The sequence below is a fragment of the Haliotis rubra genome, unplaced genomic scaffold, assembly GCF_003918875.1.
Source record: "Haliotis rubra isolate DU_JTF1 unplaced genomic scaffold, ASM391887v1 Scf58, whole genome shotgun sequence".
Lineage (NCBI taxonomy): Eukaryota > Metazoa > Mollusca > Gastropoda > Lepetellida > Haliotidae > Haliotis > Haliotis rubra.
Window position 1 is genome coordinate 2,654,888 of NW_025767279.1, and position 25,198 is coordinate 2,680,085.

General features: G+C 40.7%; 1 protein-coding gene and 1 long non-coding RNA gene across 2 annotated transcripts in view; one reads left to right on the forward strand and one right to left on the reverse strand.

Moving 5' to 3' along the window:
• The window catches only part of LOC124254660 (phospholipid-transporting ATPase ABCA3-like), a 53,238-nt gene that overhangs the window by 21,811 nt on the left and 6,229 nt on the right, over positions 1-25,198 (reverse strand). Inside the window, 12 exon segments of the mRNA XM_046688503.1 lie at positions 14,383-15,396; positions 15,688-15,833; positions 16,703-16,952; positions 17,077-17,287; positions 17,589-17,744; positions 18,149-18,303; positions 18,784-18,913; positions 20,440-20,568; positions 22,040-22,221; positions 22,522-22,695; positions 23,284-23,521; positions 23,980-24,230. Coding sequence (XP_046544459.1) covers positions 14,383-15,396; positions 15,688-15,833; positions 16,703-16,952; positions 17,077-17,287; positions 17,589-17,744; positions 18,149-18,303; positions 18,784-18,913; positions 20,440-20,568; positions 22,040-22,221; positions 22,522-22,695; positions 23,284-23,521; positions 23,980-24,230 — 3,036 coding nt within the window.
• On the forward strand, positions 8,504-8,982 carry LOC124254669. Its single transcript, XR_006892517.1, has 2 exons — positions 8,504-8,557; positions 8,817-8,982. It is a non-coding gene; the product is annotated as an uncharacterized LOC124254669 (long non-coding RNA).

Consider the following 25,198-nt stretch of genomic DNA (forward strand, 5'->3'; position numbering starts at 1 on the left):
ACAATTATGACATTACCAGGTGGCGGTGGTATACAACCTACTGTAGAGAATATACAGATGACGAAGTCAGATGACATTACAAGGTGGAGGTGGTATACAACCTACTGTGAGAATATACAGATGACGAAGTCACACCAGACATTACCAGGTGGAGGTGGTATACAACCTACTGTAGAGAATATACAGATGACGAAGTCACAATTGTGACATTACAAGGTGGAGGTGGTATACAACCTACTGTAGAGAATATACAGATGACGAAGTCACAATTGTGACATTACCAAGTGGAGGTGGTATACAACCTACTGTAGAGAATATACAGATGACGAAGTCACAATTATGACATTACCAGGTGGAGGTGGTATACAACCTACTGTAGAGAATATACAGATGACGAAGTCACACATGTGGAGGTGATATACAACCCACTGTGACATTCACAATTAGGGTGGAGGTGATATACAACCTACTGTAGAGAATATACAGATATACAGATGACGACAGGCCCATTGTGACATTACCAGGTGGAGGTGGTATACAACCTACTGTAGAGAATATACAGATGACGAAGTCACAATTGTGACATTACAAGGTGGAGATGGTATACAACCTACTGTAGAGAATATACAGATGACGAAGTCACAATTCTGACATTACCAGGTGGAGGTGGTATACAACCTACTGTAGAGAATATACAGATGACGAAGTCACAATTGTGACATTACAAGGTGGAGATGGTATACAACCTACTGTAGAGAATATACAGATGACGAAGTCACAATTGTGACATTACCAGGTGGAGGTGATATACAACCTACTGTAGAGAATATACAGATGACGAAGTCACAATTGTGACATTACCAGGTGGAGGTGGTATACAACCTACTGTAGAGAATATACAGATGACGAAGTCACAATTGTGACATTACCAGGTGGAGATGGTATACAACCTACTGTAGAGAATATACAGATGACGAAGTCACAATTGTGACATTACCAGGTGGAGGTGGTATACAACCTACTGTAGAGAATATACAGATGACGAAGTCACAATTGTGACATTACCAGGTGGAGGTGATATACTACCTACTGTAGAGAATATACAGATGACGAAGTCACAATTGTGACATTACCAGGTGGAGGTGATATACAACCTACTGTAGAGAATATACAGATGACGAAGTCACAATTGTGACATTGCCAGGTGGAGGTGATATACAACCTACTGTAGAGAATATACAGATGACGTAGTCACAATTCTGACATTACAAGGTGGAGGTGATATACAACCTACTGTAGAGAATATACAGATGACGAAGTCACAATTGTGACATTACCAGGTGGAGATGGTATACAACCTACTGTAGAGAATATACAGATGACGAAGTCACAATTGTGACATTACCAGGTGGAGGTGGTATACAACCTACTGTAGAGAATATACAGATGACGAAGTCACAATTGTGACATTACAAGGTGGAGATGGTATACAACCTACTGTAGAGAATATACAGATGACGAAGTCACACCAGACATTACCAGGTGGAGGTGGTATACAACCTACTGTAGAGAATATACAGATGACGAAGTCACAATTGTGACATTACCAGGTGGAGGTGATATACAACCTACTGTAGAGAATATACAGATGACGAAGTCACAATTGTGACATTACCAGGTGGAGGTGGTATACAACCTACTGTAGAGAATATACAGATGACGAAGTCACAATTGTGACATTACAAGGTGGAGATGGTATACAACCTACTGTAGAGAATATACAGATGACGAAGTCACAATTGTGACATTACCAGGTGGAGGTGATATACAACCTACTGTAGAGAATATAGAGATGACGAAGTCACAATTGTGACATTACCAGGTGGAGGTGGTATACAACCTACTGTAGAGAATATACAGATGACGAAGTCACAATTGTGACATTACCAGGTGGAGGTGGTATACAACCTACTGTAGAGAATATACAGATGACGAAGTCACAATTATGACATTACCAGGTGGAGGTGGTATACAACCTACTGTAGAGAATATACAGATGACGAAGTCCAATTGTGACAATTGTGACATTACCAGGTGGAGGTGATATACAACCTACTGTAGAGAATATACTGATGACGAAGTCACAATTGTGACATTACCAGGTGGAGGTGGTATACAACCTACTGTAGAGAATATACAGATGACGAAGTCACAATTGTGACATTACCAGGTGGAGGTGGTATACAACCCACTGTAGAGAGAATATACAGATGACGAAGTCACAATTGTGACATTACCAGGTGGAGGTGGTATACAACCTACTGTAGAGAATATACTGATGACGAAGTCACAATTGTGACATTGCCAGGTGGAGGTGATATACTACCTACTGTAGAGAATATACAGATGACGAAGTCACAATTGTGACATTACCAGGTGGAGGTGATATACAACCTACTGTAGAGAATATACAGATGACGAAGTCACAATTATGACATTACCAGGTGGAGGTGGTATACAACCTACTGTAGAGAATATACAGATGACGAAGTCACAATTGTGACATTACCAGGTGGAGGTGATATACAACCTACTGTAGAGAATATACTGATGACGAAGTCACAATTGTGACATTACCAGGTGGAGGTGATATACAACCTACTGTAGAGAATATACAGATGACGAAGTCACAATTGTGACATTACCAGGTGGAGGTGGTATACAACCTACTGTAGAGAATATACAGATGACGAAGTCACAATTGTGACATTACCAGGTGGAGGTGATATACAACCTACTGTAGAGAATATACAGATGACGAAGTCACAATTGTGACATTACCAGGTGGAGGTGGTATACAACCTACTGTAGAGAATATACAGATGACGAAGTCACAATTGTGACATTACCAGGTGGAGGTGATATACAACCTACTGTAGAGAATATACAGATGACGAAGTCACAATTGTGACATTACCAGGTGGAGGTGATATACAACCTACTGTAGAGAATATACAGATGACGAAGTCACAATTGTGACATTACCAGGTGGAGATGGTATACAACCTACTGTAGAGAATATACAGATGACGAAGTCACAATTGTGACATTACCAGGTGGAGGTGATATACAACCTACTGTAGAGAATATACAGATGACGAAGTCACAATTATGACATTACAAGGTGGAGGTGGTATACAACCTACTGTAGAGAATATACAGATGACGAAGTCACAATTATGACATTACCAGGTGGAGGTGGTATACAACCTACTGTAGAGAATATACAGATGACGAAGTCACAATTGTGACATTACCAGGTGGAGGTGATATACAACCTACTGTAGAGAATATACAGATGACGAAGTCACAATTGTGACATTACCAGGTGGAGGTGGTATACAACCTACTGTAGAGAATATACAGATGACGAAGTCACAATTGTGACATTACCAGGTGGAGGTGATATACAACCTACTGTAGAGAATATACAGATGACGAAGTCACAATTGTGACATTACCAGGTGGAGGTGATATACAACCTACTGTAGAGAATATACAGATGACGAAGTCACAATTGTGACATTACCAGGTGGAGGTGGTATACAACCTACTGTAGAGAATATACAGATGACGAAGTCACAATTGTGACATTACCAGGTGGAGGTGATATACAACCTACTGTAGAGAATATACAGATGACGAAGTCACAATTATGACATTACCAGGTGGAGGTGGTATACAACCTACTGTAGAGAATATACAGATGACGAAGTCACAATTGTGACATTACCAGGTGGAGGTGATATACAACCTACTGTAGAGAATATACAGATGACGAAGTCACAATTGTGACATTACCAGGTGGAGGTGATATACAACCTACTGTAGAGAATATACAGATGACGAAGTCACAATTGTGACATTACCAGGTGGAGGTGGTATACAACCTACTGTAGAGAATATACAGATGACGAAGTCACAATTGTGACATTACCAGGTGGAGGTGGTATACAACCTACTGTAGAGAATATACTGATGACGAAGTCACAATTGTGACATTGCCAGGTGGAGGTGATATACTACCTACTGTAGAGAATATACTGATGACGAAGTCACAATTGTGACATTGCCAGGTGGAGGTGATATACTACCTACTGTAGAGAATATACAGATGACGAAGTCACAATTGTCACATTACCAGGTGGAGATGGTACACAACCTACTGTAGAGAATATACAGATGACGAAGTCACAATTGTGACATTACCAGGTGGAGGTGGTATACAACCTACTGTAGAGAATATACAGATGACGAAGTCACAATTGTGACATTGCCAGGTGGAGGTGATATACAACCTACTGTAGAGAATATACAGATGACGAAGTCACAATTGTGACATTACCAGGTGGAGGTGATATACAACCTACTGTAGAGAATATACAGATGACGAAGTCACAATTGTGACATTACCAGGTGGAGGTGGTATACAACCTACTGTAGAGAATATACAGATGACGAAGTCACAATTGTGACATTACCAGGTGGAGGTGATATACAACCTACTGTAGAGAATATACAGATGACGAAGTCACAATTATGACATTACCAGGTGGAGGTGGTATACAACCTACTGTAGAGAATATACAGATGACGAAGTCACAATTGTGACATTACCAGGTGGAGGTGATATACAACCTACTGTAGAGAATATACAGATGACGAAGTCACAATTGTGACATTGCCAGGTGGAGGTGATATACTACCTACTGTAGAGAATATACAGATGACGAAGTCACAATTGTGACATTACCAGGTGGAGGTGGTATACAACCTACTGTAGAGAATATACAGATGACGAAGTCACAATTGTGACATTACCAGGTGGAGGTGGTATACAACCTACTGTAGAGAATATACTGATGACGAAGTCACAATTGTGACATTACCAGGTGGAGGTGATATACAACCTACTGTAGAGAATATACTGATGACGAAGTCACAATTGTGACATTGCCAGGTGGAGGTGATATACTACCTACTGTAGAGAATATACAGATGACGAAGTCACAATTGTGACATTACCAGGTGGAGATGGTATACAACCTACTGTAGAGAATATACAGATGACGAAGTCACAATTGTGACATTACCAGGTGGAGGTGGTATACAACCTACTGTAGAGAATATACAGATGACGAAGTCACAATTGTGACATTACAAGGTGGAGGTGGTATACAACCTACTGTAGAGAATATACAGATGACGAAGTCACAATTGTGACATTACCAGGTGGAGGTAGTATACAACCTACTGTAGAGAATATACAGATGACGAAGTCACAATTGTGACATTACCAGGTGGAGGTGATATACAACCTACTGTAGAGAATATACAGATGACGAAGTCACAATTATGACATTACAAGGTGGAGGTGGTATACAACCTACTGTAGAGAATATACAGATGACGAAGTCACAATTGTGACATTACCAGGTGGAGGTGATATACAACCTACTGTAGAGAATATACAGATGACGAAGTCACAATTGTGTCATTACCAGGTGGAGGTGGTATACAACCTACTGTAGAGAATATACAGATGACGAAGTCACAATTGTGACATTGCCAGGTGGAGGTGGTATACAACCTACTGTAGAGAATATACAGATCACGAAGTCACAATTCTGACATTACCAGGTGGAGGTGGTATACAACCTACTGTAGAGAATATACTGATGACGAAGTCACAATTGTGACATTGCCAGGTGGAGGTGATATACAACCTACTGTAGAGAATATACAGATGACGAAGTCACAATTATGACATTACAAGGTGGAGGTGGTATACAACCTACTGTAGAGAATATATAGATGACGAAGTCACAATTGTGACATTACCAGGTGAAGGTGGTATACAACCTACTGTAGAGAATATACTGATGACGAAGTCACAATTGTGACATTGCCAGGTGGAGGTGATATACTACCTACTGTAGAGAATATACAGATGACGAAGTCACAATTGTGACATTACCAGGTGGAGGTGATATACAACCTACTGTAGAATATACAGATGAGAATATACAGATGACGAAGTCACAATTGTGACATTACAAGGTGGAGGTGGTATACAACCTACTGTAGAGAATATACTGATGACGAAATCACAATTGTGTCATTACCAGGTGGAGGTGATATACAACCTACTGTAGAGAATATACAGATGACGAAGTCACAATTGTGACATTACCAGGTGGAGGTGATATACAACCTACTGTAGAGAATATACAGATGACGAAATCACAATTGTGACATTACCATGTGGAGGTGATATACAACCTACTGTAGAGAATATACAGATGACGAAATCACAATTGTGACATTACCAGGTGGAGGTGATATACAACCTACTGTAGGGAATATACTGATGACGAAGTCACAATGGTGTGACATTACAAGGTGGAGGTGATATACAACCTACTGTAGAGAATATACAGATGACGAAGTCACACCAGTGACATTACCAGGTGGAGGTGGTATACAACCTACTGTAGAGAATATACAGATGACGAAGTCACAATTGTGACATTACCAGGTGGAGGTGATATACAACCTACTGTAGAGAATATACAGATGACGAAGTCACAATTGTGACATTACCAGGTGGAGGTGATATACAACCTACTGTAGAGAATATACAGATGACGAAATCACAATTGTGTCATTACCAGGTGGAGGTGATATACAACCTACTGTAGAGAATATACTGATGACGAAGTCACAATTGTGACATTACCAGGTGGAGGTGATATACAACCTACTGTAGAGAATATACAGATGACGAAGTCACAATTGTGACATTACCAGGTGGAGGTGATATACAACCTACTGTAGAGAATATACAGATGACGAAGTCACAATTGTGACATTACCAGGTGGAGGTGGTATACAACCTACTGTAGAGAATATGAGCCTTGACATGGGCTGAATTCATAGGATGTGTATCACGTGATATAAGCTCCTAAAGCCTGCGACCACCGCTTTATTTATAGACAGTGATCAATAGACACTGACCTAATTCTCACAACTCAAAATCGAACGCTCAAACAACCACGCCGATCAAACTCAATACATTTTCTCGATCACGAAACGTAATCTGTACTCAGTATAATACTCTGTTTTCACTCTCAAACAAACTGCCATTAGATCGATACTTTATAACTGGATGCATTTCGCGTGACATTATGCAGCGATATTTGTACTTTATTTCAACAACAAAGGTCCCCCTGAGAGGGTACATAAGTCCCATTTCATTCAGTGTGTGTGTGTGTGTGTGTGTGTGTGTGTGTGTGTGTGTGTGTGTGTGTGTGTGTGTGTGCTTGAATAGTAGAATATTTGTTCTTTTAATGATCGGCAAAATTTCCAAAATATCGCCAACACCTGTTGTAATGGTGTAAATACAAATGGGGTCCACGCAGGAAGCAAAACTATTATGAGTCCCCTGGCCCCTGGCATGGTGATCTACCTTCAGTTGATGGCGATCAGCAGCCTGTTTTTATTTTGTATTGTTTTCTGTAGTAATAGATTATATTACAACATACTAGTTTTAAACCAAATCTGTGATGTTCTTGTATTTTTACTGTTCTTCGACGACAGGTCTATAAAGTATAGATTTATTTTGGTTAAATGTATAGATTGTTCTCGTCACGATATGGCTGAAATACTGCCGATGTGACGTTAAATATTAACTCACTCACTCATTCAACGATCAAGAGCTTTGTCCTTAACAGAATAAACGGATAGCGCAAACGAACTCATTGCGTCTTGGCCTCAATTAATAACCTAATTCTACCAATACTATTGGAAATCGGAAACCTGGTTGACTTTTGTATGCACCCAATGCTTGTCTTAAGATGCGACTAAAGTGATCGGGTGGTCAGGCTCGCTGACTTGGTTGACGCATGTCATTGTATCCCTATTGCGTAGATCGATGTTCATGCTGTTGATCACTGGATTGTCTGGTCCAGACACGAATATTTACAGGCTACCGCCATATAGCTGGACTATTGCTGAGTGCGGCGTAAAACAACAAACAAATAGATAAGCAGATCAACACTTAGATGATGTACATAATGGAGCATGGTTGAAATATTGAACACCTCATCCATTTGTTGGCTTGCTTCAAGCTTCACTCAGGATGATTCAAACCAAGACTGTTTCACAGGCAGATGAACAACCTGCGGCTAAAAGTCGAATTTGAATTCGTCATTCACGCTCATTCCAGTACAATAATAAAGTAAGTATCATAATGCAACTATATAGTTGGTCCCTTGACAAAAGCGGCGTAAAACAATACTCATGTACTCGATACAGGTGGACATATCACGATACCGAATCATAAAAGAAAGAATTCCTCATCATCAGTACTGCAACTTATTTATTGTGAAAGTATTGTTAGAAAGCACTGATACCACAAACATGGTATTCCATGGAAATCTTACTGGCAATTATATTGGAAACAAACAACAAAATGTGTTAACCTTTTAACATTAAGGTTAAAGTTACGAGCAAATATAGATTGGAAAGTTATCATTTCATGATAACCAAATAATAAACACATAATTTAAATGGAACAGTAATATATTTAATATTATTAACAAACAGATATTTAGCCTTGTAATGTCTACTGACTGACTGACTGAGTTTTGTTTTACGCCGCTTTTAACAATATTCCAGCAACATCACGGCGGGTTACGAGCAAATATAGATTGGAAAGTTATCATTTCATGATAACCAAATAATAAACACATAAGGTTAAAGTTACGAGCAAATATAGATTGGAAAGTTATCATTTCATGATAACCAAATAATAAACACATAATTTAAACCAGCAATATGATAACAGTTGTACGTGATGTCAGTAAAACATGAAAAATGAAAACAAAAATACATACAATATTGATTGATGTATAAAATTGATAGTGAAAATTTTCTTTTCGTTAGACTAGCCAACAGTGTAAACACTATCATTTGCCAACCTTATACTGTCAATTTACATTAAAGTTTAAAAGACAGTTCACTTTCTCTGTTCATTTTCAGATGTTTGTTTTCTGTCATTTTCATTTTTTCCGGTGAATCATATTCTTATTTATGATAGTCAATGAAAACGGAAACCAGAATATGGGAATTGTTTCCTAGAGGTTCACAATAAAAGTAACTAAAACGAGGTTACCATCCCTTTCTGGCTGAACATACATACGCGTATTTCAGCGAACACATGAGGGAACATGTTGCACATGTATGAAAATATATATTTAGATGTTAAACAATATTATAACATGAGAACTTAAGATCTTTGGAAAAAATCATCATGACATTAGATGTCATCGTCTCACGACATTGGATTTTAAAGTGCGTGAGTGAGTGCGAGTTTTGACAGTGTTCAAGTTTTATCACAGCGAGTAAACTTGATCTCTGACACATATGCCCAGATGCAACTGGAATGTTAAGGCAGCATTTATGGCATGACAATATGTCTGTCTTTCGATAACATGGCCAATATCTGGACTACTTACACATTACAGGGCGGTGGGGTAGTCTAGGGGTTAAAGCGTCACACCGAAGACCCGGGTTCGAATCCCCAGATGGGTAAAATGTGTGAAGCCCATTTCTGGTGTCCCCCGCCGTGATGTTGCTGGAATATTGTTAAAAGCGGCGTAAAACAAAACTCAGTCAGTCAGTCAGTAGACATTACAAGGCTAAATATCTGTTTGTTAATAATATTAAATATATTACTGTTCCATTGTAACGATCATGTTATTCACCCTAATGTACACCTATTCTGAAATCCTTCAGCAACAGCAACATATTCTCTTGCAGCAGCTTGTTTTGTCCTCCTTCGGTGGAACCTGCCAGCGTGTAAATGAGAGGAACACTTGTTCGAGGGTTGTTTGGTGAACTGAATAGTCCTCGACCCAGAACTGCACCTTGGACTGTTCCATCACTGTAAAGACCTGAGCGAGACTGACAGTGCTGTAAGGAACTTGGAAGTGAACATAGCCCTGATGGTCGTCGAACACGTGAGTGTTGGGAAAGGTTGATGTGATGAAGTTCACCAGTGGCTGTGTCGAGGCCGGAGCTCTTTCTTCTGACACTCCTGGTTGGGTTTCAACTGTCTTCATCCTGGCTATCAACGTGTAGCCCTGGCCGAATTTGGTCTTCAAATGTTGTGGTGTTCCAAGACACACGAACCTTCCATTCACCATGATGGCAATTCTTGTACACAGAGCATCACATTCTTCCATGCTGAAAAGATTGGATACCATATAATGCTAAAATTGCAGAATTTCCAGCAATTTTAAGAATTGGATGTTTGAAGTATCAACGTCCAAAGAAAGAACAAAATCAGAACCTTGGACATTCCATATTTCAGAATGAAAAATGTTGGGACAAACAGCATAATTTTCCTAACCTGTGAGACGTAAGCACAAGTGTCCTGCCGCACTCTCGGACCTGTGACAAGACGTTCCAGAGCTGCCTCCTGGCCTTGGGGTCCATCCCCGTGGACGGCTCATCCAGCATGATGAAGGCCGGGTCTCCAACCAGAGCGATGGCGGTGCTTAGCTTACGCTTGTTGCCGCCACTGTAGAAATAATTGAAATATATATGATAAGACAAAAATGCATGCATATCATGGCCACCATCACGCACATTAAGACGTCAATACGCACTACGAACAAAATACAACTATTTCTCGAGTCTCTTTTTAGCACTACAATTTCCTTCACCTGTATTCGGATGTTGGTTTGTCTGAATATTGTCTGAGCATCATGATATCCAGCAGGTTGTCACACACGCCTTTGATGCAGTTCTCCGGCACTCCCTTGAGTCTGGCGTACATGGTGAGAGTCTCTCGGCCGGTCATCTGGTCAATCAGGGCATCAAACTGGGGACAGTAGCCCATGTTCTCCTGCACCTGTGATGATATATATATTCAGTTAGATTATAACCTCAACAGAGGAAAAATATGTAACAGAGAGACGTTTAGAGAGTTGAATGAGATGTCTTCAAGTGATTCAATATATAATGTACATTTTCATCCATTATCGATTTAGGGCCTGGAAGCACACATATGGCAAGTCAAAATCAATGTTGATCTGTACTGAGCGAATGACGTTAGTTTTACGCCGCTTTTAGCAATATTTCAGCAATATACCAGAAATTGTACCCATGTCGGGAATGGAGTCTGGGTCTTCGGCTTGACCAGTAACGCTTTAGCCATTAACCTACCCCACCGCCCCTGATCTGTACTGAATACGATGAACAAATAGTGTTGATAAATAACTTTTCCTTTCGTTCTGACACCTCGTCCCATCATCAGATTGTTGTAACAAATTATTTGATTTGGAATCTGGCGAATGCACAACACCACCGGGCTGATTCTGCCGTCCAGCAACGATAACACTCGTTGTTGATAAATTGCCCGGCCCAGGAGTATTATATGTTAAAGTATTTGGTTGTGGTAAAACCATGCAACACACATCCATTCCGCTATTCCCGACAAAAAGACTTGAATTACCTTCTGGGTGTGATTCTTGATGTCAAAGGACTGCAAGAAAACATTACCACGTGTCAGCATCACATCTCCAGTAATCATTTTGAAAGTTGTTGTTTTTCCTGCTCCGTTTTGTCCAAGGAGACCAAAACACTCCTTCTCTGGAATACCCACACTCAGATTATCAACAGCAACGAAGTTCCCGTAGCGTTTGTAAAGATTGTGTAGGACCAGTGCATCTGAATTCCCGATTCCTGTGGAAAGTTGATCAATACGTTGCCTTTCATTGAGAACATCTCCATCCTCTGGAACCTGTTGCATAGTGCTGAATGGTGTTGCACCGGGTTGTGGTTCTTCTGTATCCTGTGGTCTGAAGGCGTACCAGATTCTCTGTGGCACCTGGTACTCAATGAACAGTGTCACAGACATGTACACCACAGACTGGAGCAGCATGAACACAATATAGCGGCCAACCCCGGGAGAGTCCCACGCCAAGAAGTTTTCAGTGAATGGATAACAGTAATCTCCACATGAGTCTGAAATCAAAGAAAATAATCCAATCTTTATACACATGTCCAAAGAAAACGTACGGGTGCTGGGATTCTTAGCCAAATGCTATTGGGTAAATGTGAGAGTTTGATTTTAAGCCGCTTTTAGCAATAATCCAGCAATATCATGGTGGGGGAAACCAGAAATGGGTTTCACGCCTTGTACCCATGAGCTAACGCTTTAGGCTGCTCCGGCCCCCTCCCCCATATGGTATGGAAAATGAAAATGGCATGATCATACAATGCAGAAATTGCACAGAACAGACGAACTGCATGGATAACAACTTCTTTATTACGATACGCACCTGTTATCGTTGCCAAGCAGGAATGTAATATGTGAGGTGAGGTGAGGTGAAATTGGGTCTAACGTCGTGCTTGAGAATATTTCGCTCATATGACGATGTGCATGCGTGTGTATGGGTATGTGCGGCTGCTTGTACTAGCCCAGACTGAAGCTGGTTTTTAGTGCTAGCCCACTGAGATACCATGCCGCAGTGAAGCATGAATACACCACTCAGACACTTTATACTGACTCCAAGCCGACCAGTCCATGTTGTACCCATTAATGCCGAGCGCCAGACAGGGACCAACAAGTACCATATTTTAACGTCTTTTGGTATGACGCGGACGCTCTAACCACTACACCACGGAGGCGGTCGAATGTAATATGTAAAGGTCGCAAGGTATATATACCGAGTGTAACAAAGAAAAACAAGAGAACCAGATAATGAAAACACACACACACACACACACACACACACACACACACACACACACACACACACACACACACACAATGTCAACCCATCAAGTTGATGTTCACGACTGACTGATGATTAGTGAAAAGCCTCACAACGACTAGTCATAGAGCGAATACGCCATCATCGTTAGACCAAGTCCTTTGCCCTAGAAGATATCACAAAACATCAAAATTACCTTCTATCGCACAGAAGACATCTATCCCATCCTAAGGAACATTCAGACAAAAGGCAACTGCAACCTATATTCTGTCACCAAAAGGGCACACACTGCCGCATTGTAACAAACTACAGAAGCAGACGCCCAAGGTCATTCAACATTAAATACTACCACAGCACGACATTTTGAGAGCAAGCACCTCAATCAGCTCCACATTACAGTCAAGTGTTCACCAAACAGTTTCCGGACTAACAATGATGAATTCACCGACAGTAAAGAAGAGGGAATACTACTAGCACTAAGGGACAAAGTTGAGGTACAGTAAAGGCGTCACATGACGTGAAACTCCCAACAGGCAAAGGCAAGGCAGCTGTCATCAAGGACACAACCAACTTCAACAGCCTAACCGACAACACCCTAAAAGATCAACTTTGTCTCTAATTAATCCGAATTCGGCAAGAACATCCACGCCATCTGCAAACCAAACACCTACCAACCACCAGACATGACATTTTCCACCTGTTCACCACTGTAAACCATGTTGAGGCCAGTATCATCTTCCACTCATCTGCAGACACCTGTCTAAAAACCTACAACATTCTTTCTCAAGCCGATACAGAGAGCGGTGTTGACCATCATGCTGTTTTGGTTGGTATCAGACCCACAATCCACTGACGACAGACTGACAAATATCCAGCGTTTGGGCAACAATATTCGCGTGGTACCTTCAACATGCCAAAATTAATAAACGTTGAGTTCGTCCCTCATCAAAACTGTTACTTCCTTACTGATTAATTCTGGTTCTTTTAAATAAATAAAACAATATGCATCTGCTATGCTCATATGCAGGTCATATGCTCTAATACTATCTAAGTGTTGTGTTTGACAACTTGATTTCTCTGGAAAAGTCATTTCCTTACATTCCATACATTGGTGAATGTTCCTCTCGTTTCAACTCAAAATAGGCCCTCCAGTGCTTTTGATAGTTAATACATATGTCTATGTCTTAAGAAGTAAATATGAAAACCAACCTTTACAGCATCCATTTCCCCTACTTCTTGTTGCACAAAGGGTTGTGTAGTTTTGCTTAGTACATCCTTCCAGGTATTGATAGTTGCTGTACATATCCATGTAGGACTTGCCAAAACTGTAGTGAGGGAAAATTAGGAGAAACACCCAGTCAGTGATATTTGCCTCAGTTTTCTTTCCTAAGAGGGTCAGCATGAAGACTGTTAACAGGGTTGCAAGACCTGTCAGGAGAAACAAGAAAATATCAAACTGAAAATCATAACTCGTACTCTCAAATTTATGGACACTATATTTTTTAGTGTTGTTTACGTACACTCAAAAATGCGTTACCTGTGATGATATTTAAGATGACGATGACAACCATCCCGGTAGGAGGAGACTTGAACATATACTGAAGTGCATACATGAATGGGAGAACTGCCAAACCATACACCAGCAGGACGAGGAACACGATGCCCAATCTCCCATCTTCGGTATATGCTGGTGTCTGATATCCTGCAAACACAATCAACAGCAAGAAGGATGGAATCAGGTAGTTGATGTAGTCCCAGGCCAGGTTGGACAACCAGAAGACAAACGGTCCAACCCCACTGACAGTCTGGAGATGTTTGGCGCCCACCAGTCTTTCTTTGATGAGGAAGTACTCGAAGGAAGAAGTTAGGAAGGCCATGCCGAAGATAAGACAAAAGGCCACAGAAAAGCCAAGTGCAGATACTGCCCCAAGTGTTGTTTCTGATGTGTCTTTATTGTCAAGGGGAAGTGGGCTGTTGATTGTGGTAATAGAGTGATCTTGAGATGTAAAATGTTTGAGGATTGCATTCATCATGAAAGACAAAGCTATCGGCTGGCTGTGGTAAGGCTGTCCATTAAAAAGACTGATTGCTTCTCTGCTAGATTTGAACTGTGCTCCAATGATAACTTTTTGGTTATATCCTCCGATTCCAAGTTCTTCTGCTCTTGATAAGAAATAGCTTGTCACATTATGTTTTGACAAATTTATCATCTCAGGTTTATTTTGAGAACTATCGAATTGATCACGGTATGCCTGTGCAAATGCTTGTGTCAGGTTGTCAGAAGAACCGGTTTGGTTTGGGCCATAAAGATATGGGACTTCGGTGCCTTTGAATGGTGCCAAGTCTAAAGTCAATGGAACCTCGACAACTTTTCCGGGATCTACCTTGCTGATAGCCAGGGCTGCAATGGTGAAAATAACCGGCAACAGAAGCTGGACAATGGTGATGGTCTTGTTCCTCCATGTGTGAAGAGCCTTCTTTACAAACATTCCTCTGAAGCGGGATAACTCCAGCAGTATCCCGCTGGTTTTTGCGAAGCCCTGATTGAATGCTGAAATGAATATAAGTTAAAACAAATGATATCAGTAAAGTATATTTGTCATTGAAGCTTGCATATTATTGCATTGAGTACAATAATAATATAAGTCAAATTTGGTAAACATAATGTTAATACAGAATACATATAGCTTTACGATCTTCCGCACTTATTGTTTTCAGATTCAGTTGAAAACTGCAGACGAAAGTAACCTTTAAATACAATATTTATGGCATTTTTTGTTTTTAAAAACCCTGTGCAGTTACTTTTGTGCTATGAACACATGCTATATTCAAAGCAATTTACCTAATATATCAGCCGTGCCTCTGTCTCTCAGTTCATAATTTCCATTGCTCCAACCATTTATTCCGGTTGATATCAAATTGTTTCTTGATCCTGTAGGGTAATCTTCATTGGCATTTCCACACTCTTCTTGTTCCTCCTCACCCGCTCTGTCCAACAGATACGATATTAACGACAATTTGCAATGTTTGTGCAGAAATGTGTTCAGGTTCGGTCCCATCACTATACGCATATCATTTGTTTGTAAGCAGAGGGTGGTCAAACCTGAGCCTATTGTATGATTGGTTATATGTTAAAAATCATAGAATACAAATCTATACATTGACAGAAGATCAGAAACTTTATGGTATTTTGTCATCATTTTGAACGCTGTTGTCAACAAATACTGTATTGAGTATATATTGCGCCACTACATTCCATACTTTGGAAAGCAGCAGTGTGTTAATGTCCTGTATTGGTGGTGGGGTAGCCTAGTTTTTAAAGCGTTCGCTCGTCACGTCGAAGTTCCGGGTTCGATTCCCCACATGAGGACAATGGTGTCACCCGCCGTGACATTGCTGGAATATTGCTAAAAGCGGCGTACAACCTACTCACTAAGGTCCTGTATTAATCATTACATTATTGGACCATAACATTGGATTGCTGAGTACTGGTAATGAATACTAGTAGTTACTTAATTCATAGACATTATATTTGGTGACAATCCGTGAAGATCCGGGTAAAGACTTGTTCTTCAGCAACTCATGCTTGTCACAAGAGGCGAATAACGGGACCGGGTGGTCAGAATCGCTGACTTAGTTGACACATGTCATCGTGTCCTAATTGCGTAGATCGATGCTCATGCTGTTGATTACTTGTCCAGACTCGATTATTTACAGACCGCCGCCATATGACTGGAATATTGCTGAGTGCGGCGTTGAACAACAAGCAGAAAATCAATCAATATGTGTTGACATAGTGCACCTATTCTTCCCATAACTTTTCGACATATGGTTTTAAAACAATTGAAACTACTAACTTAAGAAACACTTCCTCCATGGTTGTTGCACTTGCGCCAAAGCTAGATATGCCAAGCTTCCCCCTCTGGATCTCAATCTCATTGAAGAGAGCAGCAAAATTGGCTGACTGGTCATCAGGCAGCAGGTAGGAGAGTTCAGCATTGATCTCACTCTCAATGACAGCTGTATGGACGTGTTGCTGGACCACTGCCGTCACTGACGCCACCTGACAGGTGGGTTCCTTCACCATCACCAGGTGGTAGCCAGCCCCTGGAAATACAGAAATGAGCCAATGACGGAGAGCTATATTATGATAAGAAGAGTAAAGAAGGTAAGAAGGTAAAACACAAATTACCAAAAGTGCATTGACTGCAAAATGTCAGTTCGGCCTTACCGTAGAGTTTCTTCAGGAAGTAGGATGTCCCACAACACTTGACCACCCCTTCTGTCATGATGGCGATGCGGTCACCCAGGAGGTCAGCCTCGTCCATGAAGTGAGTGGTCAGCAACATGGTCCGGCCCTGCTTGTTCCTCTGAAGGATGTCCCATGTCTGTCTTCTGGCTGCAGGATCCATACCGGAAGTCGGCTCATCCAGGATAACGATCTAAATTGTTCTGTTCATTAGTATCCTTTATACCATTTTTGATATTATCAAACTGCAAATAATTAAATCGATATTGTTTATTATTAGAATAAAATATCAAATATTCGAATGGTATTTCGTGATACAAATAACGGAGAGCATTTTAGGATGCCAACTTTCTCCCCATAATAAAATAGAATGTTTCAGAGTATCAGATAATGAAGCCGTGAGCATATGCTCTGAAACGTTAGAATATAGCTGTGGACGTCCTCAAATACAGTCCTTCGGGAGATTTTTTTCAATAGAGATTGTGTTGGCCTACCTTGGATCCTCCAATCAAAGCAATGCCAACAGAAAGCTTCCTCTTCTGTCCTCCAGATAGATGCTGAGACTCTGTGAATCTCTTCATACTCAAGCCAACTTCATTTATCATAGTGGTCACTTCAGATTGAATATTCTTGCTCGGACAACCTTTCAACTACAAGAGCAGAGCAGTCCTTGAAAGACATTTAGAACTTGGACGAACATGAACTCATGACGCGTTTTTATGGATAACAAGGATTTGCACTTTATATAGATACTTTACAGGAGTTGATTGTGCAGCAATAGAGTGAGTGAGTTTAGTTGTACGCCGCCTTGTACAATATTCCAGCAATATCACGGTGGGGGATACCAGGAATGGGCTTCACACATTGGGCCCATGAGTGAAACCGAACCCCGCTCAGAAATGATCAGAACACCTCAGACACGTTCTTCCCAAATATCCAAACAAATATGTAAGTAAGTTCATTATTCTGTAACTTTATCAAGTGCTAGTTCAGTGTTCACACATAAACTCCGGGACTTTGATTATATAGATTAAATCATTGAAAGGTAACTTACACAGGCAAAGAACTCCAGATGTTCCTGGACGGACAAACTGTCAAACAGGATGTTGTGTTGAGGACAAAGACCTAGACTCTGCCGGACACTCTGGATGTCGTTGTTGATGTCGTAGCCGTTCACAATGGCGGTGCCTCCAGACGAAGGAATGAAACCTGCAAATGGATACACAGTTGTCATGACTGCATACAGGGCCAAGATATACCATTTCCAGTTATGGATCTTGTGTGATTTATAACTCGGCAAGTAGCGTATACTTCTGCTTGACGAAATCGCTTGCTCGTGGACATAACATGATAACGTCTTTGCATGTTAGATACGTATATGTATGTATGGTTACATAGGAACCACCGCCCCTCAATATTCAGAAGGTATGATTCCGAGGTTATCATGGATTGCTGTCGATCAGTGAGTGATCATGATGCTTGGGCGGATCCAGGAATTTTGAAGGGGTGTGTGGGGTGGGTGGGGGTGGGGGTGTGGCAGGTGGTTCTAACCCCCTGATTGGCTCCGCCAACGCAAAAACATTCTTCAATGTGGTCTTAAGTCTGGTTATTTTCACAAGGGGAGAGTTCGCACACCCGTCACACACTCGTCACACATCCGTCACACACCCGTAAGTACAATATATTTACCTGTAAGAACAGACATGGTTGTAGTTTTCCCAGCGCCGTTGTGACCCAGGAGAACAGAGATCTGACCCTCGTACATGTTGAAATTCATCCCATCCACAGCTACCTTCTTCTTAGATCCAGAGCCGAAAACCTTCACAGCAAGAGTACATTAAATACATTTTACATTGTGTTTTGTTTTTTAAGCGAAGGTTTGTTGTTGTATGATGTCAATTGATTGAGTTAATCAATGACATTACTCGATGTCGCCTTTTATTTTATATCCAATTGTTCTAAAGATAGCAATACAGTCGTGAAATAAAGTGCATTTCACGCCGATTTCCGTACTGCACGGCACGGCCATACTTGGATCCTAACGTAAGACATTTAAAAAACATTTAAAAAACGTCGTATTGAAATCTTTGATACATTATAGTTATTGAATGTAAGTTGTTTTGTGTCAAATCCTTTTTTGTTTTAAGTGATCAGAATCTGACAATTGTTGATGACGTCAGGCGGATGAATGTGATCTCGCGTATACATGTGTGAGCGGAGAAATACTCAGGTCCGAGGATATTTCACGTAATAAATATCATGTAATAAATATCATGTAATCTTATTACCAAAGACGTAACAAAGACACTAGTCCACTAGTCCCGCATTGACTACAGCAACATTCTGTTGTATGGTTTGAGTCAGGATCTGCTGAACAAATTCCAGAAGGTACAAAATAGGGCAGCTCGTATTGTGAGTCATGCACCAAAAAGATCCCAGATAACACCGGTATTGATGTCCCTACACTGGATACCAATAGAAGCCCGGATCCACTTCAAGATCTTGTGTTTTGCATACCACTGTTTGAATGGTACAGCACCGACCTGATCAGACCTGATCTGACCATACCAGCCTTCACGACGTCTAAGGTCTGAAAACCAACGCCTACTTGCAGTACCAAACTCAAGACTAAAATCCTACGGCAACAGATCGTTTCAAGTAGCAGCACCTCAGTTATGGAACCCACTACCTCAGAACATTAAAGAATCCCCCCACCCTTGAGACATTCAAAACCAACCTAAAACCTTTCTCTTCAGAAAGTTCTATCCCCACGAACTATCTCCTCCCGTGAACTTCTCATAATAGTAGCGCCTTGAGCATGCACCTTTGTGGATGGAACCCAGCGCAATATAAATAGACATTATTTATTAATAATAATAAATATTTAATGTGTGTACGTCCCGAGATAACATATAATCACATTTCACTAGACACATTAAACATTTATCACATGCTTCCAAGTTGTTTAATTAAATTTATACGTTAGTAACATCAGGTATCTGTCATCCAGTGACGTGAAAGACGTCATATGAAAGATTCGTTTAATATTTTTGTTTAAGGTTTTTCTGAAGTGCAACCCTACCTTAATATCGACCGTTGCGTACACAAACTGCTGATCTCTAGTGCTTTAATCGGTCGTCCCTCAGACAACTGACGAGTATTTTGTAGGTATTTTGAAGAAGTATGTAATGACACCTTGTTACGATTAACAGCCAAATGGATTGCACATTGCTGACAACTAATGAACACATTATCAAGGGAGATCTTAGATTGCAGAATAGTTTGAAATAGTGAAATATTCACAATGCAAAAAGAAGCATAAAATCAGAAGCATTTATTGTTTACCTTTTTGAGATTTTGGACGGATATTCCAGTCTCCATGCCTCTTGGTTCCGTCTCAAAATGCTTCACATCCAAGTTCTGACTACTTGAATAATCAGCATTGGTCTGCTTAGTCCCACACCAATAGGAGCCCTGGTATTACGAATAATTACCCATATCAAAATTATGTAAACATTGTGTCTTATTACAATAAGTAAAACACTACAGATACAAACACAGCCGTGTCGAGCATACGGTTGTCTCGAAGTGAAAGCCTGGACCCGACATTCATTCTTTATCCATCATTCCTCGGTTGTATACAACATCGGATAACTCGAAGTAAAAGCCAGGACCCGACATTCATTCTTTACCCATCATTTCTCAGTTGTATACAACATCGGATAACTCGAAGTAAAAGCTGGACCCGACATTCATTCTTTTTCCATCATTCCTCGGTTGTATACAACATCGGATAACTCGAAGTAAAAGCTGGACCCGACATTCATTCTTTACCAATCATTCCTCAGTTGTATACAACATCGGATAACTCGAAGTAAAATCCTGGACCCGACATTCATTCTTTATCCATCATTCCTCAGTTGTATACAACATCGGATAACTCGAAGTAAAATCCTGGACCCGACATTCATTCTTTACCCATCATTCCTCAGTTGTATACAACATCGGATAACTCGAAGTAAAATCCTGGACCCGACATTCATTCTTTACCCATCATTCTTCGGTCGTATACAACATCGGATAACTCGAAGTAAAATCCTGGACCCGACATTCATTCTTTACCCATCATTCCTCAGTTGTATACAACATCGGATAACTCGAAGTAAAAAGCCTGGACCCGACATTCATTCTTTACCCATCATTCCTCAGTTGTATACAACATCGGATAACTCGAAGTAAAATCCTGGACCCGACATTCATTCTTTACCCATCATTCCTCAGTTGTATACAACATCGGATAACTCGAAGTAAAATCCTGGACCCGACATTCATTCTTTACCCATCATTCCTCAGTTGTATACAACATCGGATAACTCGAAGTAAAATCCTGGACCCGACATTCATTCTTTACCCATCATTCCTCAGTTGTATACAACATCGGATAACTCGAAGTAAAAAGCGAGGACCCGACTTTCATTCTTTATCCATCATTCCTCGGTTGTATACAACATCGGATAACTTGAAGTAAAATCCTGGACCCGACATTCATTCTTTACCCATCATTCCTCAGTTGTATACAACATCGGATAACTCGAAGTAAAATCCTGGACCCGACATTCATTCTTTACCCATCATTCTTCGGTTGTATACAACATCGGATACCTCTAAGCAAATACAAAAGTGATTTCATCTTCGAAACAAGGGTGTTTGAATGTTGTCCAATTCAAATCAAAAAATTAAAAAATCCAACGTTTAGAATAAAGAAGTCTTTGTTGGCGAAACAAAGAATACAGAGATTATGAGAAAACAGATGCATAAATGTGAAATTTCTTAAAGAAAACTGAGCTTCAAAAGATAAAATAAAATGTTTCGCTGTAGAGTGTACAATGTGTCAGCGTTGCAGCTATGTTTTGAATATTGCATATATGCCCCAAAAAATACTTACAGTAAAAGGGAAGTAGAATGGTTTCGGAACACCAAACTCCCCTGGCCAGACATTGTCCAGATACCAGGTGATGAGGAGGTGGATTGCTGTGTCGCCTAGCAACATCAACATGGCGTCCAGCAAGGAAAAGTTGTCATCCACAGTAGCGGGCTCATGGAAATTTGACCACTGCACACCAGAACCTGCATATTGAAACAAGCTTCAGTGTTATACAATGTGAGGAAGAAACATCATTACATCTTATTCTAAAGAAAATGTAAAATGTTGGATGCCGATAGATATACTGAATATTTGGTTTCCAGATGAAATATATACAGCTGCATATTGACCAGGGAAAGAAACAGCTCCCTCAGAGGTCCAAAGCATTTTGGAACAAACATATGATAATTCAATCTCTATTTTGCTCTTTATTCAGCATCCACTCCAGTTCTGTGTGGTACATCCTTAACAACCTTGTGTTTAGAAAGTGAAAAACAACGTACCTGCTCCTTCATAGAGTGATATGACATTTGCACCAAACGCCATTCCTACATTGAACAGGAGACAGGAAGCCAGTTTGGCTGACCTCGACATGTTTTGGTATATGATAGCTAGGTAGAAGTACGGGCAGTAGGATAGGAAGAACGCGATCCCGCTGATAGCTGCTCCAATGTTTGCTGAAACAAAGAAAATCTCAACTCATAAAGGACATAATGGACATAAAGAACTCCTTTTCTGCTGCTGATTTCAGTCGAAATGCATATGACGAACTATGGTTGTAAGTTATTAATATAAGTGTTGTCTTGGATATTGTTAGTGTATGCTTCAGTGACATTTAAACATCAACATTTCAACAACAACAAATTTTTTATAATCTATCTAATCCGTTCAGATATTTAACGAGTACACAGGTAATACGAGTATATTAGATTTGCTGTACGTATCATCATTTATTACAGTTTTTGTACACGTCGGGATTTCTGAGGTCATCGGTGAAGGTTCCAATGGGTGTGGTGGGTGCACAATGTGACTACAGCGAGCAGGGATCTCCTCGTATTATGGAATGAGTTTTGCCGCTAATATATGGATCAACTGACGGTGACAGTCGAATTTTGAGAACACCTTCCTGTGAATGAGAAATATCAGTGTGAACTATTCATTACTTGTATACAATCTCCACACTATAATACAGTCTTGAAGAACACATAATTATGAGTATTAGGAAAGCGTTTATAACGTATTTCAATAACAGTTCAGAAACTTACCTCTTTGAGTGAAGACGCTGATCATGAAGCAGTAGGAGATGATGGAGACGCCGTAACAGAGGAGGAACACAAAGAACAGGGAGGGATCTGATTTGGCCAGAGCTGCCCCATTTCCACTTGCGTTAACTCCGCAAAGCAGAGCGTACAGGGCCATAATTACCAACAGGTATATAAAGCTGGTCAGGAACCAAGACGTCCAGTGAGCTGCAGCGCTCAGACCCATCAGCTTCATGGATTCCTGGGGAGTAGAAAATGCGGAGTGTATTCTAACTTAGAATAGTTATTCTATTTTTAACAAAAACTTTATGGCAAACAACCCTGCTCCTAAATCTGACAAAGTTCACCAGCTCATGTTTAATGAAAGGGATGGTAATATCTAGATACTGTATTTCTCTCTCCCGCTATACTGTCCAGTTCTATTTTGAAACCCACGGGAGTGAAATTTTAATTTGCCTCTTCTCTACGCGTGAAGCGGCGTGACAACATTATGCCACTCTTGAATACTATGATGTTATAAAAAATGAAAAACCACGAACATCCCAACAACAAACTGGTTATCACAGAAGTTATGTGTAAATTGATAATGTCCATGTCGCAATGACCAGTGCCAAGTTTCTTGAACTTAAAGACTGAGTAAACGTATTGAGTATTTCGGAAAGGCAAAAGTCTCAAACGTCCCAGAATCTGGTGACTCACTTTCAGTTTTCTTTCCTTCTCGTAGACAACTCCCTTTGTTGTCTGGATGGCCATCAGGATGAAGCTCAGCATCAGTAACACAGGAAACATGTACTGCAGCAGCAGAATCATGGCGTCTGTTACGTAAGGCGGGTATGGCATTCGGAGCATTTGTACATCCAGGTTCTGCAGTGTAGCATTTGAGTTCGGGTTGAAATGTTTGATGATGGCTTCGTTAAAAATGCGCTGCAGTTTCATAAAGTCGCTATAGTCTGAAAAAGATATATTGACATGCAGGGGGTGTCTTTATGGGCTTGCAGAAAAGCTGCAAAGTTGCCCATGGGCTTGCAGAAAAGCTGCAAAGTTGCCCATACGGCTTTAAACAATATTCACTTACTCACTATGTACGCATTTAGACTGTAACACATTTGCAAATTCACACGAAACATAAAAGTACATAATCCGAAACAAATTCACAATCCATGTACTTATGCTAAACATTGGCCTGGTATCAACTAAATAATCTTTGAAGAATTTGGTATTCAAAGAAATAATCATAATTCCATTGCAATATTATTACCAATAACGCAATAGTATTTTTCTTTGAAAAAAATACAATAGTCTTTGATTGTCACGAGACCCATCCACAAAGCGACTTCCGCGGGGGTTGAGTGAGCTGACTCTTACAGTGTGGATTCGAATCCCGCATGGGACTCAATCTAAACAGTACTAGAATCTGTTCCTTACTGAGAAAGTATATAACATATGTTACATTTGACCACGTTCTAAATGGCGTTATGCATTCACAGCTAATAGGATTGCAAGTATGGGCATGTCTCAGTGTCAGGTGGCTGCACATTTCCATTGCCACCGAGATACTATTCAAGTTCTTATCGGAAAAATAATGACCCTGCCGATTTCCCCCCATGCAGGACGTCCTTGTACCAAAACGCCAACAGAAGGACAGACGGAGACGGGTGACCCATCTCTTGTACAGGCCTTCCAGGCGTGTCCACTCCAACACAGGACAGGTGGATACGGGTGACCCATCTCCTGTACAGGTTCCAAACAGCAGTAACCACTGCTCAGATCTTCCAGGCGTGTCCACCCCACCACAGGACAGGTGGATACGGGTGACCCATCTCCTGTACAGGTTCCAGACAGCAGTAACCACTGCTCAGATCTTCCAGGCGTGTCCACCCCACCACAGGACAGGTAGATACGGGTGACCCATCTCCTG